This window comes from Salvia splendens, chromosome 16, assembly GCF_004379255.2.
Source record: "Salvia splendens isolate huo1 chromosome 16, SspV2, whole genome shotgun sequence".
NCBI lineage: Eukaryota > Viridiplantae > Streptophyta > Magnoliopsida > Lamiales > Lamiaceae > Salvia > Salvia splendens.
The window spans coordinates 33,817,431-33,835,608 of record NC_056047.1 but is presented as its reverse complement, the minus strand read 5'-3'; the positions used below and the strand labels follow the sequence as shown (position 1 = coordinate 33,835,608).

Sequence of the window (18,178 nt, the reverse complement as noted above, 5' to 3'; positions counted from 1 at the left end):
TTTCGAGAATCAACGAGGTAAATTGGCTAACTCCGTAGAATTCATGTTTAGGATTTATATTCTATGAGCATGAATTATTTGCGTTCTAGCATGCAATTCTGTGTTAACATGTAAATAGATTAATTCCATAATCGGTCAAATAGATCCTACGTCTGATTTATTTGTTTGTACAAGTCTTCCGCTGTGCAAGGGGCTCCGAAACCCCAACAGACACTTTGGTGTACATATAATTAATTGTTTTTCTTTTCTTTTGTTTCTTAGTTTATGAGGAGTTTTGTTAAGAATTTTGGTGTGAATATTGTAAATAAACTTTTCTTTATTTGTTGTGTTCCGCAGTTAAATGAAACTGAGTGCAACTGGCCAAAGGAAGAAGGGTCAAATCCAGTCACCACTCATTCACAATTAACCACTGCCATGCCTGTTGACTTGGATGCGAGCAATGAGGAGGATCGCGGCACAACCATCAAGAGTGAACCGGAATCAATATCCGCAACAGAAGAGGAGAAAGCCAACATGGCTAACCAGGAAAATGATCCCGAGAGAAGCTCGTTGTACGCTCACTTGGATGGCGAACCACCGCAAGCAATCATCACGACCCTAGGACAAGAAGCAATCTATGTGGAGCCCCACATTATGGCTGTCCTGCCTGTGTTCTTGGGAAGGAGTTGTAACAGCCCATACGAGTTCATGCATGAATTTTGCAAAATCTGCAAGGCTCTAAAGCGGCCAGCGGGGTCTAGCAAAAGCGACTACAGACTGAAGGCCCTTCCCTTTGCCCTTAAAGGGGAGGCGAATACTTGGTTCAAGAGGCTGCCACCAAATTGTATCAGAACCTGCTCTGACTTCAAGATGATGTTCTTGGATCAGTTCTTCCCAGTGGCCAGTACAAGTGCACTAAGAGATAAAATCCGAGGAGTTACACAAGGTTATGATGAGACCCTGAGTCAGTACTGGTCAAGATACATGGGTCTATTGGACGCATGCCCAAACCACCACATGTTGGAAGTAGAAATTTACTCGATTTTCTATGAGAGGATGAATCCTGAGAGCAAGGACTTAGTGAACTCATCAAGTGGAGGAAGTTTTTCCAAACTACGAGTTAGTGAGGCCAAGAGAATCATGGAAAGACTTCTCTACGCGGAAAGAGCCTATGACAATCCACGTACTCTCCCGTCCAGAAGAGGTATGGCAAATGCTGCAGTAGTAGGAATTAATGATCAATTAGAGAGTCGGATTGACAAGCTCGAGAGGGAACTTTTGTCAGCAATTGAGAAGAGTAAACCGCAAGTTCTTCCAGTCAATGCCACCACGGTAACTGCCCAAGAGGATCACTATCCAAATACGACTGGGCTTTGGAATTCAAATAGGAACTAGAATCCTGAAAAGCAGGAGGACACGCCTGGAGAGAACACCTGGACTTTATATGGGGAGAGGGAAACACTAACCAGCCCAACCCACCTCAGATGCATACGATGGACCCCCAGCCTAACATTCACAACCGAACTGGTCAGGAAGAAACCAACATAATCCGCACCCACCAAATCCATATCAAAGTACCACCTATGTGCCACAATATCAGATGGGAAACCAGAATTACCAATCCCACTCACCCCAACATTGCCAAAATCACACATGCCCTAACCCTAACCAGCATCACCACCCCAACCAGTTCAGTCAGTACCCTTCACACCAAAATCAGCCAAACTACCCTTACAATCAAAACCATCCCATCTACCAGTCGCATCCCAACGGCCAATATAACTCCCATCACTAGCAAAATCCCTATCTACACCACCTGAATCCCAATCACAGTCAACCCCACAACTCTAACCAATTCGGCCAGTACCCCTCTCATCAAAATCAGTCAAACTATACCTACCACCCATACCCTAACACCAAGTATAATCCCCACCATCAGCAAAATCCTAACCATTTCCTACACCAAAACAAGTCAGGAAGATCTATGGAAGAGATGATGAGAGAGATGCTTGCTTACCAGCAAACCATGAGGAGCGATTTTCAGTCAAATAATGAAGTGGTGCAAGGCATGCAAAACGCCCAGAAAGAGCATAAGGAAAATATGGACATGCAGAATAAGCAACTGTCCTACCTGGCCAGTTCGATGAACGAGATTTGTGGGAATGCGGAAAGGCTCCCAGTTACGGTGCACATACCTGACAAGGCTAATGTGAGGAAGGTGACACTGTGGTCAGGAACATCCTACAAGGAGCCTGAACGGAAGGAGTCATTTGGGGAATCAAGCAAGACGAAGGATAAGGGGGACATACTGACCAATAAGAGTGGTCCTGATGAAACTGAGCCAGTTGCTGAATCTCAAATCAATCAAGGTCCGGAAGAGAGTTCAAGGGAAACCACTAAAGAACCTGATGAAGAGGTGAAGGAAGAAAAATCATTATCTTACTGTTTTGTAAAAAAGAGGAAGGAGGGAGAACCCGTATACTACATTTCTATCTTTGGGAAACTTGAAGTGACCATACCTTGCATCCAAGCTGTAAAGCTACCTCCACTCGGTACAAATATAAAGGTGTACATAGTTGGAATTACAAAGGAGGAAGAAAAGATTGTGACAGAAGGCAACACTCCAACCATGGTCTTGAAGAAGCTACCACCCAAGAGGAGTGACCCAAGATGGTGTGATCTAACCAGTAGCCAAACGCTTACTGACCAGGGTATTGAAGAGACTATTTGTCAGAAGTCAAGATTCGCTAGAGCCACTGGGGCTCACCAACTGGCCGAGAAGAACGCAGAGAGAAAACAAGGGCTGAAGCGCGCATCGAGGTGAATCATCGGGCGTAGGATTGAGAAAAAGAAGGGGCCCAGCAAGGTTCATGATCTTGTAGAGATCTCAAGCGATGAGGACAAGACTCCTTCCAACAAAAAGAAGAGCAAGGACACTGATACTGGCCAGGAAGATAGTGGACCTCCTGCAAAACCTGGGGAGGATCCAAAACATGCTACAACCAAGTCAGAGACCCCTGCTGTTGCTGGACATCCGTCATCGACCCTTACTATCCAGGAAGGGGGTTCTCCTACAAAACCTGGGGGCCAACATCGACAATCCACTTGCCATCCCTGCTGCCCAGAATGAGACACCAGTACCAGAAACCACCTTATAGGAAAATCAAGACAAAGAATGAAAATGCAACCAATAAAGAAAGAGGAAAGACAATGGGGCAGCAAAGCAAAAGAAGGAGACCAAGAAGCCCAGGGTGGTCTTATCGGCCATTATCATCAAGAAGCTGGGACAAGTGCCCAAACTGTTCGGGAGCAAGGTCCCCAGCAACCATCATCTATGGCCCATGGAAAAGAGGAAAATCAAGGGGACTTTCAAGAATCATAAGAAAAAGAGTGACACCCCTGATGTGTACCAATAAAGGAACCCGAGAAGGAAACTGCACAAGGCTCCTGACCAAAGAGGATCCAGAGGAGAAGATGACCGACCCTACCAACTGACCAGTTAGCTTTCTTTTTATTTTCAGTAAACTTGAGTTTTTTTCTAGTTGTGTTGTTTCTATTTTTTTGTACATGTTTTAGCTTGCGTATACCCTCATTCATAACACTTAGCCTATTCCATAGTCTAAGTGTGAGAAGACGAGGGTTTACAACGTAATATGTGTTTAGGATGTTAGAAGTTGTCTTTGTTTTGTGTTTTTTTATGTGAGTCCTATACCTTCTCCCACTTAGCCTATTGCATAGACTAAGTGTGAGAAGTTTTTGTTGACATAATATGTTTTGCATATTAGTTCTTGTTCCACTTAGCCTATTGCACAGTCTAAGTGTGAGAAGTTTCATATATAATATGTTTTCCATGTGTTATGTGTTTTCTGGTTTTTTGTGCTTCTATGTGTTGGATACTGGTCATCCTGTTTTCCACTTCACTAAACTTGCGTGAAGGCAAGCAAGGATGAAGTGGGAGGATGAGATAATGGCCAGTATAATTGTATATATGTGTCGTCATGTGTCGAGTCAGTCCCTAGTAAGTCAGTTTAGGTTAAGTTTTGTTTTTTTTAGGACGTGTTAAAACACAGGCTTAAAACTCAACTGATCCAATCTTAAGGCGAGATGATCGATGGAAATAAAACACACCAAGAGTAGAAACCAACTTTCTTAGATCCAGGCTAGTCTAGAGGATGCAAGTATGAAAGAAAAACCCGATTAGAAGCCAATTGTGAAAGCCCTCCTAAAATGGTGAGTTAAAAGCCTAAAGTGGAACCACTTTCCGCTAAACATTTAAAAAAAATTAAAAGAAAAGAGTGGCTGCCACATGACCGCGTGTAGCAAGTCCTGAAGGCATTAGGAAATCCCCCCCATGCAAAAAAAATGAAAAAAAAAATTCCTGGTTCAAAAAAAATAAGAAGGAATAAGGGTGGCAAAGCCACATTAAAAAAATATGTTGAACAAAATGGTCGAAAACGCTTGACCACAAAAAGAAGGAAGAAGGACTAAGGGTGGCGAAGCCACAAAGAAGCTACTGACTAGTTGGAGGTCAATATCAGGAAACGCCCAGCCAAAGAGAAGCAACAACCAAAAGCCCAGATACACACAGTTCCCCCACATCAAAATAAAGTAGTAGTTTTTGAACCTTATAGCCTTAGGAACATCCACCCCAAACACTACAAACCTTATAGCCTTCAGGAGCCGCACGTGAGGTCTGAGTCCGAAGCATCTGTGGTTCAGCAATGTGAGAGAATAGTCCTAACATTTTTGGTGAGGAATGAGTCACTTAACAAACCTAGCTTTTGGTTTATAAGAGTGGCGATCTTGACAAGCGGATAGACTAGCCAGTGAAGGGGAGGGTGGTAGAATTTCGAAGTTGTTTATAGCCGGATCAATTCAACCCAAGGGGGAGGATTGATTGAAAATATAGCCCGTGTAATGGACCAAAAGTCATCTATGAGTCATCTATGTGTTGAAGAGTCTTTTAAGTTTTAGAGTCTTAGGTCGTTGAGGGGAGGTAACCAGGCTTGCGAACTCACCTCATTATTTTTATTTAGCTTGTTTCATCATACTTGAGGACAAGTATGTGTTAAGTGTGAGCAGTTTGATGTGTCTCATTCTCGGCCTTGGTTACTGGTCAGTATAAGGTGCGTTATTCGATCATATCTGCAAAATAGCTGCTAAAGTGTTCAGGTTGAAGTACTAAATCAGGAGGAAAGGTTCAGAAGGAATTCGAGTGAAAAAGCTACGAAAAGTGTGCAAACTGGTCAGGATGGATGCTACAGAACTGGACACGAGAAGGAAGGACTTGCTTGGAATAATCACCTATCTAAAGAAGGAAAAAATTGTCATTCCACATGAAGAGAAAGCCTTAGAAATTAGGGCAAGCCACCCTATAAATAGGAGCTGAACATAAAGAAAAGAGGGGAATTTTGACACCACTTCACTTAGGACTTATCATCACTACTACATCACCTTTGAGGAGAATAGCTCCACTGGCTCTTAGTTCTATCTAAATCCAGCAGCCTAACTTGAAGAATCCGGCCACCTGCCGGCGTGGAGCATCATGCCTAATTCATTTCAGCCGCCGTAGTTCAAGAAATTCCTCCAGGTTCAGTTTTTCGATGAGCCAAACAATCTTTTACTTGCTTTGTTTTAAGATTTCTCAGTTTAAGTACTTGTTTTTTTGCTTGCCTTTGACTTGGATTCCAGTAGCTACTTAGTTGGAATATCTTTTGGGTGACAATCTTTAATGCAATGAAGTTTATTGTAGTTTTATTTTGTGTTTCAGCTTGCTTATTATTTCTTTCTGCCTAGTAGTTAGATCTGGTAGTTTTACGTTGATTTCTGTTGTTTAAGTGCTTGAATCTACTTTGCTTAGTTAGATCTAGGTTTTCTTGGAGTGTTTACAAGTTTTAATTAGGTTAAGTTCCTCAAAAATGCATGTGAATCATTTCTGCTTGCTTCTGTCACCTTGTCCCGCTGACCAGTTTGCATAGATCTTAGTTTTCTTAGCTTTCGTTCTCGATTTCAAGTTAAATATTGCATTTACGAATTTTCAAGCTTGATCATTCATCAATGTATTTTGTTAGATCTTGTTTGTTTAGCTTGGTGAAGAAGATAATGTCACAATCAAAGAATGGGACCACTTGTGTTGCATTTGTTGCTTTTTGCTTTTGTACTTGTTTTTTTTCAACTTTTCTGCACACCCAGGAGACAGTCTGCGAGCATGTCCTTTTATTCTCTTTACCTTTTGTCTAGCCATTTTTAGTATGTTTCGTCTAGTAGTTTCTCACATGCACACTCATACCGTAATTTACACACGCACTTTAACTTCTTTTATCACGCAGCATTTACCTACTGGTCAGGAGGGGTATAGGTTCCATTTCATTTTTCGACTAGGTAAAACTCAACCCCAAAAAAAAGCATGGTAGCTAACCAACCGCTCCCAGAATGTCATCGCAAGTGTATCTCGCCTACATCCATCTCTGTGGGATTCGACCCTTACTCCACTATACTAGCCAGTAGAAGTGGGTTGAGGTATTTTTTGTTGATAGGGAAGATAGACACAGACCCAACGACACAGCTAGGTCCTCCTGGCCAGTTGACACACACACATAGTCTTAGTCTCATCTTTTCCCTCTATCATGTACCATAGAGTAATTTTTTTCAAATATATATATATATATAGGTCCATGATCAATTGAGATTTTTTTGGCTAATTGAGAAATGAGATGCAACATCAGCCACTCATTTTAATTAAATGGGTGGTCCAGATTTTGCCACACAAAAAATACTTTTATATTAATTATTATGAAAGGGTATAATGGTCATTTTATGGTTTAGTTTAGGGTTCTTCAGCCTTCTGTGAGATTGGCGATTGGCGATTTCTCAGAGATCTCTCTGAGACCATTGATTCCAACGCTTTCTGATTCAATTGAGTCGAAAATTAGAACACAGACACTTTCAACGATTTCAACAATCTCTGCTTCGAAGATTCCTCAGCATATCAATTTTCAAAAACAAAAACGACCAATTCGACGGAGTTTGGTTGAATCTGAAGCTTTTAGGTTGATTTTATCGACTTTGATTCTGTTTTTATGCTTTATTTGTTGATGCCCAGTCGAATTTGTTCCTAATTGTTTTTTTTTGCTTTTTCATCTATAGCTTCGAGTTCAATTCGTAATCAAAAGCTAAGGTGTTATCTGATGGATTCTTCATCTTATTCCCAGTCGACGTCGACAAATGGTGAAGGTAATTTGGATTGGTTTTCATTAACATGCCTTTTTTGTACTTTGTTGTTGAATTATACTCTGTTGACAAAAATCCACAGTTATTGATATTTGAATTGATTTTCTGTTGACATAGATGCAAATCTGTTTATATGATGTATGTTACATGTTAAATATTATATGTAGATATACTCTTTGTTAACATGCAAAATAGTTGTATACAAAATGCACTCTCCCCTGGCTGAAGAGCTCCTGCTGTGGTGTTTGTTGGTGGAGGAAGGTGTTATGGGTAGGGTTGACGGTTCATGATAGGATGTCTAAGATGTTGGTGTTGGTGTGTTGGTGCTGCATATTTTAAGATTTTGATTCTGGTGTGAGTCATTTAAGATATAATAGTTGACATTATGTTCTGATTTGAATTGATGTTCTGTTAATATAAATGCAAATATGTTGGCATGATGTATGTTACCTGTTCAATATTATATTTAGCTATACTCTTTGTTAACATTTTTTTGACATACAAAATAATTGTATGCAAAATGCACCCTCCTCTGTCTGAAGAACCCCTGTTGTGGTGTTTGTTGTTGGAGGAATGGGTTATGGCTATGGTTGATAGTCCATGATAGGATGAATGATATGTTGGTGCTGCTTATTTTGAGATTTTGATTCTGGATTCAGGTGTTGGTCAGTTAAGATATGCTAGTTCACATTATCTGTTTTAGGTTGTTGACATATTTTCCCATTATGTAGTAGGACCTGTTATTCCAATTTGCAAGGCTGATTTGAAGCATTATGAAGGTCAAAAATTTTCTTCACTTGAGGAGGGAATTTCCTTTTATGAAAAGTATGCTCAAGAGGCTTGTTTTGATTTTCGAAGATTTGGAAATAGGTCTAGTGGTGGTGTTATTACTTTTCAGTATGTTGTCTGCAACAGACAAGGTTTTCATACAGGTCAACCGTTGGATGTCGATGTAATTATATCTGACGATGTGAACGTGTCAAATGACGATGAAGTAACTTCAAAGAAGAAACACAGACGTGGCACAAAAAGGTGTGGATGTGGAGCAAGGATCAGTTTTAAGTTTTTTTCTGATTGTGGTGCTAAATATTATCTTGTGCATCAATTCATTGAGGAACACAATCATGCTATGGTTGACAAAGATCATAAGCGATTTATGAAAAGAAATCGCAGTATGAATGATGTTCATCACAAGTTTGTTGAAGATTGCACCAAAGCTAACATCGGTCCTACTTTTACTTTCAACTTATTAAAGGAGTTTTTTGGTGGTTATGATGTTGTTAGGTGTACGTTGAATGATGTTAGGAATTGTTCTCGTGATATTAAAGAGAAACTGAAAGAAGTGGATGTTCAAATGATCCTAAATCAGATGCAAGAGAAGAAGAGAATTTGTGAAGGCTTTTTTTACAAATATCAATTATCAATTGATGATAATAAGTTAGTGAGCTTATTTTGGTCTGATGCTGAGTCACGGAAACATTACCATATGTTTGGAGATGTTGTAGCATTTGATACAACATATTCGATAAACAAGTAGTTTATTTATTATACTTGGTAATTCACATACATAGTAGTTAGTTGACTTAGCAGTTGACATAGTAGTCAACATAGGATATATCTATAGTTGACATTGGTTATTATCAAATTTTTTTTGATGTTTTGTGTTGATCTATTTGTTCAATAGGTATCGTATGGTGTTTGGTCTATTTACCAGGAAAGACAATCACGGGTGTCCTATTGCATTTGGAGCTGGTTCCCTATCCAGTGAGAATTGTGATGCATTCTCATGGCTTTTTACTGTGTTTGTTGAATGCATGGGTGTTGCTCCAAGGATCATAATCACAGACCAAGATTGGGGAATGAGGCTTGCAATTGAGAAGGTATTATCTGGTACAAGGCATCGTTTGTGCATGTGGCATATTATGAGCAAGTTGTTTGAGAAAATACCTAAATCTATTTCTGATAGAGAAAAGTTTAGTAAGGAGTTTAATGCTTGTGTTTGGTCAGAATTGTTAGATCCAGATGAGTTTGACATATTATGGACTGGTATTGTTGAAAAATATGGTGTGAAAGATCATAAATGGTTTAAGGACATGTTTGCTGTTAGACATTTGTGGATCTCAGCCTACTTTAGAGATGTTCCTATGGGTTCTTTAATGAGAACATCTTTTTCTGAATCTGAAAACAGTTTTTTTAAGAGGTACTCGAAACCCTTGTTTAATTTTGCTGACTTCACTCTTAAGTATAATAATGCCATTGATGCTTAAAGGAATCAAACTGAAAGGCTTGACTATTATGATTCTATAATCTCTCCAAAATATGCCACTGATTTAGCATTTGAGAAGCAATTGACATCTGTATACACGGATATGATGTTTAGAGTGGTTCAAGAATTGATTTCTGAGGCTGATAAGAGTTGTCGGATGATTAGCATGTCCACTTTGGAGAACATCGAGGTCTTTAGAGTTTTTGATGCTAGAAAGAAGACCTTCACAGTTACACATGAGATAGAGACTGAGTCATTTGATTGTGAGTGTAAACTATTTGTAAGGTGTGGCTATCTATGCAACCACCTTTTCTTCGTCCTCAGAAACAAAGATGTCAACAATATTCTAGAGAAGTATGTTGGTAACCGGTGGCTGAAAAGTGAATTATTGAAGGCAGTTTATGGTCTCACGAGTGATGAAAGTGCGTCTGACAAAGCTATGTGAACTGTTTCCTATAGATATTTCAGTTTATTTGTCATATGTTGCTCAAACAGGATGACAACATTCTCTGTATCTAACATAAACACTCATGTTTGGTAACAGGTGTCATGGACGTTACTTTGGTTTATATCAACGTGCTTTTAAGAATAAAAATCATCTGATTGCATTGGATAATTTTCTTGCGGGTATTGGTCCTCAAATTTTTACTCATGACACTACTGGATCTTCATCAGTTGATAAAAATGATTCCATCAACAACATATATGGTATTGTTGTACCTGAAGAAATAACTGCACATGCTCCAGATGTGGTTAGTACAAAGGGAGGTGCAAGTGACAAGAAAAGCAGGATTAAGTCGAGCATAGAGAAAGCAATTGAAAAAGCAAGTAAACTTCATAGGCGTTGTGGAAAGTGTCATAAAGTGACTGATCATAATGCAAGGAGTTGTGGCAGAATGTAGACATAATTGTTCTTTTTTAACAAACAGAGTTGTTTTTTAGTTTTAACATATGCTACAAGTTATTGACATTTTCTTATTAGTTGTTGATATTTGATATTTTGGCTATTGATATGAGAATTATTTAGTTTTTGACATTTTATATAGTTTATTGGCATTTTCTTATTTGTTTTTAACATTTGATTTGCTGTCTATTGACATGCATTATATGACCATAATTCATGTACATGTGCCAAATAGGGGGAAAAAATATTTATTTTTTAAAATTATAAGATTTGTTTTTAAGTTGTTGACATTTTCGTATTTGTTTTTAACATTTGATTTGCTGTCTATTGACATGTATTATATGACTACACGTACAAGCCATGTCAATTGTGTTACAAGCTATGTCAACTACACGTACAAGCCATGTCAACTGCACGTACAACCATGTCAACTACACGTACAACCATGTCAACATCAAACATTAGTATCACTTTTTGTTTACTTCTTCTTTCTACGACTAAACAACTCCTTGTACTTGTTGTTTAGCTCAAGCAATTTGTCCATGTTTGCTTCTATCCAATCATGAGCCAGTTGTAACATCGGCGACCTTTGGTTATTGTAAATTGATGAAATCATCATGTAGCAATACCTTCCCCTGAGTATCTTGGGAATCTTTACACTACGTGCAGAGAAGTCAATATCCCATTCACTGCCCTTTTTGTCAACATAGGTCTCCATGTGCCTCATCAAATAGACACCACAGTCCTTCTTGTTCGTGCTTGTGGCCGACTCTAAATGCAGAAAGTTGATTGAAGACTTGTTTATATTTTCTGAAATATCTAACATTTTCTTCTCTATGAAATATGCTTCAAACATATCTTTCAGCAAAATATATAAATAACTAAATCAAACTACACAAACAAAGCATTTTAAGATGATGTAGAAATTATGTCAACCAAATGTAGAGAATATGTCAATAACATAGATAAAAGCATACAATTCAACCAATATCAATGTCATAATTCTCGAACGGATCCATATCTTTATGTGGCTTGTTATTATCTATTATCTCAATGGTGTTTTTCTTCATCTAATATACTACAAGATAGTAATGGAAATTTGCACAAACTGGGAAGAAGACATGTATGACTTGAAAGATAAAATGACATTAAAGATAAAATTATATCCAAAGAACACCTGTTCATATTCTTACGTAAATGTCATTGTGAGATCTTATTACCAAATCGTCTTCTTTGAATCTCATTATCTATCTGAGAAATGAAATTCTTCTTTGCTGTCGAAGTATGCCAATTATCCGGCCGATTTGTTACATTGAAATTCTGAATTTTACAAGTTTGGTTAAGGAGACGTCTGATTCAAACAGTTTACCTATAATTTAAGATTACTTACACATGGAGATGTAGTCAGAAAAAAGCGTGAAAGTGATGTTGTGGGCCTTTCTTTTTCTCTGTTGTTCAGGTGTGAAGCCCATGCGTTAATTACACCCGCATTAATTTCTTCATGGGGCTTCAGTGACCAAAACAATTCCTTGGTCGCCCAAGCAAAATCATCCTCATAAACGCATGCATCTCTGAAATGAAGTTATACAAACGACACAAGAACAACATTCTTCAATCATGTTAACTGCACAGAAAACTAAAAAATATTTTTTAGATCAATGAAATAATTAAATGATGCATACCTGTCTACTCCTTCTGTTTCTAGTATGTAGTAGTAGACATCTCTTTCATTCGCTTCCAGGTATGTTTTTGTATTACAGCTCTTATGTCAAGCGGAGAGCCTATGAATGGGTCAGAATGCATTTCAGCATGAGGCTTATTCACTCTGACTTTTGGCACTGGAATCTCCCAGAATGGAACAACATTCTGTTATTAGTGCAATAAAATTCATGTTGGTTACAATTAAAATTATGTCAAATATATATACTAGTCATGTCAGCAAGTAATATAATTATGTCAACTATGGTGCTCTCGTGTCAACAACAGATACAAGTCATGTCAACTTCAGCATATATCGTGTCAACTACATGTACAAGCCATGTCAACTATGTTACATACTATGTCAACTACACATAGAACGATGTCAACTACAATTATAAGTCATGTTAAAAACAATAATAAGCCATGTCAACAACAATTATAAGCCATGTCAACTACACACAGAAGCCATGTCAACTACACAGAAGCCATGTCAATAACAGTTAAAACCAAATGTCAACTTCACTTTCAAGTCATGTCAACTACACAAAAAATATGTCAACAACAATTAAAACCAAATGTCAAGTTCACTATCAAGCCATATAAAAAACAATTCAGTCATTTTAATCATAGTTTAGTTATTTTACATTAACAATATTCTCTTCTTTCTCTTTCCGTTTGTCATGTTGCTTTTCTTTGTTCGTTTCAAAATATGCATCATCCGTTGGGCCTGCAGCTGGTGGTAAGATAGGAGAGGCTGATTCATTACTGTCATCAACCACTGTGTCCTCTTTTGTTCCTTCTCCTTTTTCAACAGCCTATTCAATTAGTAATTTATAATTAATATGAATTTAATTTCAATTGATTCTAAATAACAAAAGATAGGATTTGGCTCACCCCTTTAGGATCAGAAACTGGGGAAGTAGGGATATTTTCTTTGTTTCCTTACTCTGCATACTGCTTGTAAATTAGTTCTACAATGTTAGTATCTAAACTACAGGAGTAATCTAATGTCAACTCAGAGAAACATATGTAAAGAAAATGATGTACTTGCTTTATCCAAGAAACGTGGCGTTTTGAAAGTTGGAAATTCAGCCAAATCTTCAAGTGCTTCCTTTTCTTTTTGAGAAAGAAGTATTGATTCAGAGATTGTTTTCCAACGATCAAAAGTTTCAGGCTTGTCTTCCTCAAACATCTTGGACAATAGTTGACACTTCTCATTCACAGCCTCAATTGTCGTTGTTTGGCTTCCAACTGAAGATCTAGCCATATCACACAACATTCCGAATAAATAATTAGTTTTGATGTGTTGAGGAGCTTCATTAAGGGTCTTGACAAGATTGGTTTTCCCGTGATTCATGTCAAGAATGTTTGTTACTACATTCTTTATGAATTTTTTTGGTATTTGTAGATTATGGGAAGACCCAACCCCACTGTCAGGAGTAATCTGTGGTTGAGGTACATGTTCCTCCTCCTCCTCCTGCTGCTCCTCCTCATCCTCCTCCTCGTGCTCCTTCTCCTCCTTATTCTCCTCCCCCTGCTGCTCCTCCTTGTCCAAAATATATCTCTTCTTTATACGTCCTAAACCAAAAACCCCTTCTCTGATCTCTTTATCTTATCTAGCCTGAAGATGTTCACTTTTCCATCCTTTCGTTAACGGAAGTGAGCGAGGAACATGACGCTTATCTTGTATAACTCTATCTAAGTCGCAAAGCTGCACATGTTAAAAAATTCATGTCAATTACTAGTGTGTAGTGTCAACTCAATATAGAAGCCACTTAAGTAACTAATACAACTTATGTCAGCTATATTACAAGCTATATCAACTACACATACAAGTCATTTAAATAAGTAATGTAATGCAAAATGTAAAACATACCATGAGGAAGGGAAGTGGTCCTGCAAAGGCGTTCTGCTCTGTCTTCGACCAATTTTCCATAGCAAACTTGAGCACAGAGATTGTATATGAACACCAATTGATATTTCTAACATTACCCAAATCATCAACTAACTCTCCAATCTTAGATTTTATCATTCCACATATTGAAGCTCAATCAATGCGGATTCTAATAGGACCAAGAACAATCTCTTGAACTGTGGTCCTCCTTCTTGATCGGCTAACATAAGCTGTTCAACAGCTTTATGGTTCACGTTTGCTGGTTTCGTATCACATTGCTCTGCTAACTCCCTCATGAAAGGTACATTACTTTTCCACTTCTCCCTGCAGTAAGCAATGTCACCTCTTGGAAATCCATACACAAGCTCCACATCCTCTTCCGTGATATGAATTTTTTTTTCCATAATAAAGCTTTATCTTACACTTTTCTTCATCAAAGCTCTTTAACATAGAAAATGCTACTCTACTAGGAATGTAATAAATTCTGTAATGCAAGACACTCTCAAAACCCATCTCCTTCACAGAATTAATGTGCCTCATTCAATTGTCTTATTGCGTCAACAAAAAACAAAGGCTTCCTTTTCACTAGAAGCCTTTGAGATACATTTTCAGCATTCTGACTCTGTTTTTCATTCTCTATACTTTTCTTTTGTTTTTTCTCAACATTCATTAACTCTTTCTGAGATACCGAGGTACTCCTTTTTTGCTTTGATATTTTTCTGTTTTCTAGTTTAAATTGAAACACAATAAATCTATATCAATAATAAGTTTGGCCATTGAGTGTACTCTGTTAATAAATCCAAAATGAAACACAATAAATCTATATCAATAACTCTTTTTGGTTCAATATACAGCTATTCAAACAAATCCTTAACTTGTTATTATAGCTATGACAATAGGTGTAACACCCCTTACTCAGTTAGTTTTAACCAAATAAGTGACGTTACCTTTCGGTACGATCGATAAACAAAACCTGCCTATTTTTTTTTTTCCATTTTGCAACACTCAACATACAATACTATCATAAAAGAAACTAAACCTGATAACACAACTATTTACTACTATACATAACAAAATAACATTAACCTGTTTATATAGACATACATACAACTCCACTAGCAAAAAGAAGGTTATAACCTTACATTTGTAACCAACTATTTACAACCAAAAGATAATCTACACAGATCATAAGAGTCTTTAATATGTATAGAAGCATGCCACATAGGTTTGAAATGTCTGTGACTTGACACCGCTGCCATTTTAATCAGGATCGAGATGTCAGGTGGAGGGATTTTCTGTTATAGCAAAGCCAATTACTACTCTACTTCAGAAGAAGGTGTCGTTTAACTGGAGTGATGAATGTCAGATAAGTTTTGAAAAACTAAAGACGATTTTAACAGAAGCACCAGTGCTAATTCAACCTGAATCGGGAAAGGAGTACACTATATTTAGTGATGCATCACATAATGGTTTGGGCTGTGTATTGATGCAAGAAGGCAAGGTAGTTGCTTATGCTTCCAGGCAGTTGAAAACACATGAGAGAAATTTCCTAAGTGGGGGAGAGTTGTAATATCCAAATCTTTTAGAAGTTTAGAGTTAGTAATTAGATTTTTAGTTAGAGGTTTTATGTGTATATGTTTTTATTAGGAATAAAAGAAATAAATTAGGAAATAGAATTAATGAGATAAAGAAAAAGAAGAAAGAAAAGGAATAGGAAGTTGATGAGTAAGTTAAGGAAAAGGAAACGTGTCTTGTGGTAGTGATATAGATTGAAGTTTTAGAGGTTTTATTCTGGAATGCGATTACACTACGAGCTTTTCGAAGCTCACCCCCCCTTTCTTCTCCCTCTTGCAGAGTATAGAAGCGAGTGAACTCGCTAGTTGGCAGCAGCACGTGTCAAGTCACCACCTCCCTTTTTGCTGATACAGTCATAGTTTACACGTGGCATGATTAGATTATCTTTTGGTTGTAAATAGTTGGTTACAAATGTAAGGTTATAACCTTCTTTTTGCTAGTGGAGTTGTATGTATGTCAAGGTGATACACTCGGCCGTATAAACCCTCGATCAAGTAATTCTTGAAGCTGAGCTTTCAACTCTTTCAATTCTGTCGGAGCCATTCTATAAGGAGCCATTGATATCGGTGTGGTGCCTGGTATAACCTCAATAGCAAATTCAACCTCGCGTTCTGGTGGCAAACCTGGTAACTCTTCAGGAAACACATCAGGATATTCTGACACTATAGGTATATTAGTTAACTTCGGATCCTCTGCTCGTGTATCTAGAATATAGGCTAAATATGCCTCACAACCCTTTCTCACCAGCTTACGAGCCGTAGTAGCAGAAATCACATTATCAAGGTAGTCTGATCTCTCACCAACCACTATCACCTCATGGCCATCTAGTGTGTATAATATTATTCTCTTCTTACCGCAATCAACTAGAGCACGGTGAATATACAATCAAGTAGTAGTATTTGTCAAAGTTTAAGGAATTAAATTCTAGAACACGCGTACACTACCTGTACACGTAAAAAAAACTCGCTATTACTTGCTTAGTCAACCATGGAGGTGCCCTTTTCCCTTATCGCTTGTGCTTGCACTCGGTTCACCTAATTTTTCAAACAAACAACAAGATTCACATCAAATTAACATCACTACTATACTTAGAAACATGATTGAAGAGGTTATGGAGGAAGCTAACCTCTAAATTCAACAATTTTCCAAAGATTGATCTACGATCAGGTTATTACCAGTTGAAGGTGAAAGATGATGATGTGTTTAAAACGGCTTTCAGAACTCGTTATGGCCATTATGAATTCAAAGTTATGCCTTTTGGGTTGACGAATGCCCCAGCTGCTTTTATGGACTTGATGAATCGGGTTTTTCAACCATACCTTGATCAGTTTGTAATTGTGTTTATTGATGACATACTTGTGTATTCTAAAACCAGGGATGATCATGAACGACATCTGAGAACAGTCTTGCAAGTATTGAGAGATAAGCAGTTGTACGCAAAGCTCAGTAAGTGTGAGTTCTGGCTTATGGAAGTAGCTTTTCTGGGTCATGTTATATCAGCAGAGGGAATTCGAGTGGATCCGAAGAAGATTGAAGCAGTGGTACAGTGGAAACCTCCGAAAAATGTTTCAGAAGTTCGCAGTTTTCTGGGCTTAGCGGGTTATTATCGCAGGTTTGTGAAATTGTGAGATTACATGGAGTGCCAAGCTCGATAATATCTGATAGAGATCCTCGATTCACTTCGAGATTCTGGAATAAATTTCAAGAAGCTTTGGGTTCTCGACTACACCTTAGTACAACTTTTCATCCACAGACAGATGGTCAATCTAACCGAGTAAGGGGTGTTACAATAGGTATTGTATGAAATTATCCTTACATATGTTAATAACAACCATATATATAACAATTATATGACAATGGCAAGTACACATATAAGTCAGCCATCGTAACAACCATATATATGACAAGGGCAAGCATACCCTGTTTTCTACACTATGTCAATAGCTATTGAGATACTACTATAAAATGTCAACAGCACTATGTCAACAGACATCCTTTAATGTCAATAATTATTGTAATTTAAATATATAGGAGGAGTACTTAACTCGAAGAAGATTTTTCCTATGTTTCTTTATTTCCCGCTTCCGACCCTTCGTCAATTTCCATAGCTAATCAATCCCCCAAAAAAAGCAGAATTCGAATTCATCAGATAACTAAATTATGAAAATCTAAACATAAAATTGTTGAATACTCAAACTTTGTTCTAAAAAACTAAAATTAAAGCCATACAGTTAAAAAACGAATGTAATCTTTAACCTGAATGAGTCGGTTCAGTCGATTTGGTGTTGACCTCCAAGTTGGACGTCATTTTTCTGGCAACGGTCGACTGCTCAATCGGTTCCTGAATGTCAATCGATTCCCTTGTCATTGTTTTAGAAATTATTTTTTAGGCAGGAGATAAAAACGGCTTATAAATCAAACTGATTGGATATTGTAGATGAAGGGTTAGGAATTGAATAAAAGTCGACTTCCGATTTCTATCGGCATGAAGATTTAAGAGAAAGTGGTTGGGAGAGAAATTTAATATAAATCTTATTTTGAGAGAGTTGGGTTTTGAAGTGACATATGAGAGAAATGATTTTTAAAATTTGATTACAACTCTGTTTAGCTCTGTTTTTGTGGAAGGAAG

At 37.7% G+C, this 18,178-nt stretch overlaps 1 protein-coding gene across 1 annotated transcript; it reads left to right on the top strand.

Annotated features, from left to right (window-relative positions):
• Positions 1–7,203: 7,203 nt before the first annotated feature.
• Positions 7,204–10,377, top strand: LOC121770523 (protein FAR1-RELATED SEQUENCE 5-like). Its single transcript, XM_042167237.1, has 5 exons — positions 7,204–7,212; positions 7,913–8,742; positions 8,894–9,409; positions 9,479–9,916; positions 10,020–10,377. The coding sequence occupies exons 1-5, from the start codon at positions 7,204–7,206 to the stop codon at positions 10,375–10,377; spliced, it is 2,151 nt and encodes a 716-aa protein (XP_042023171.1).
• The last annotated feature ends 7,801 nt before the right edge of the window (positions 10,378–18,178 follow it).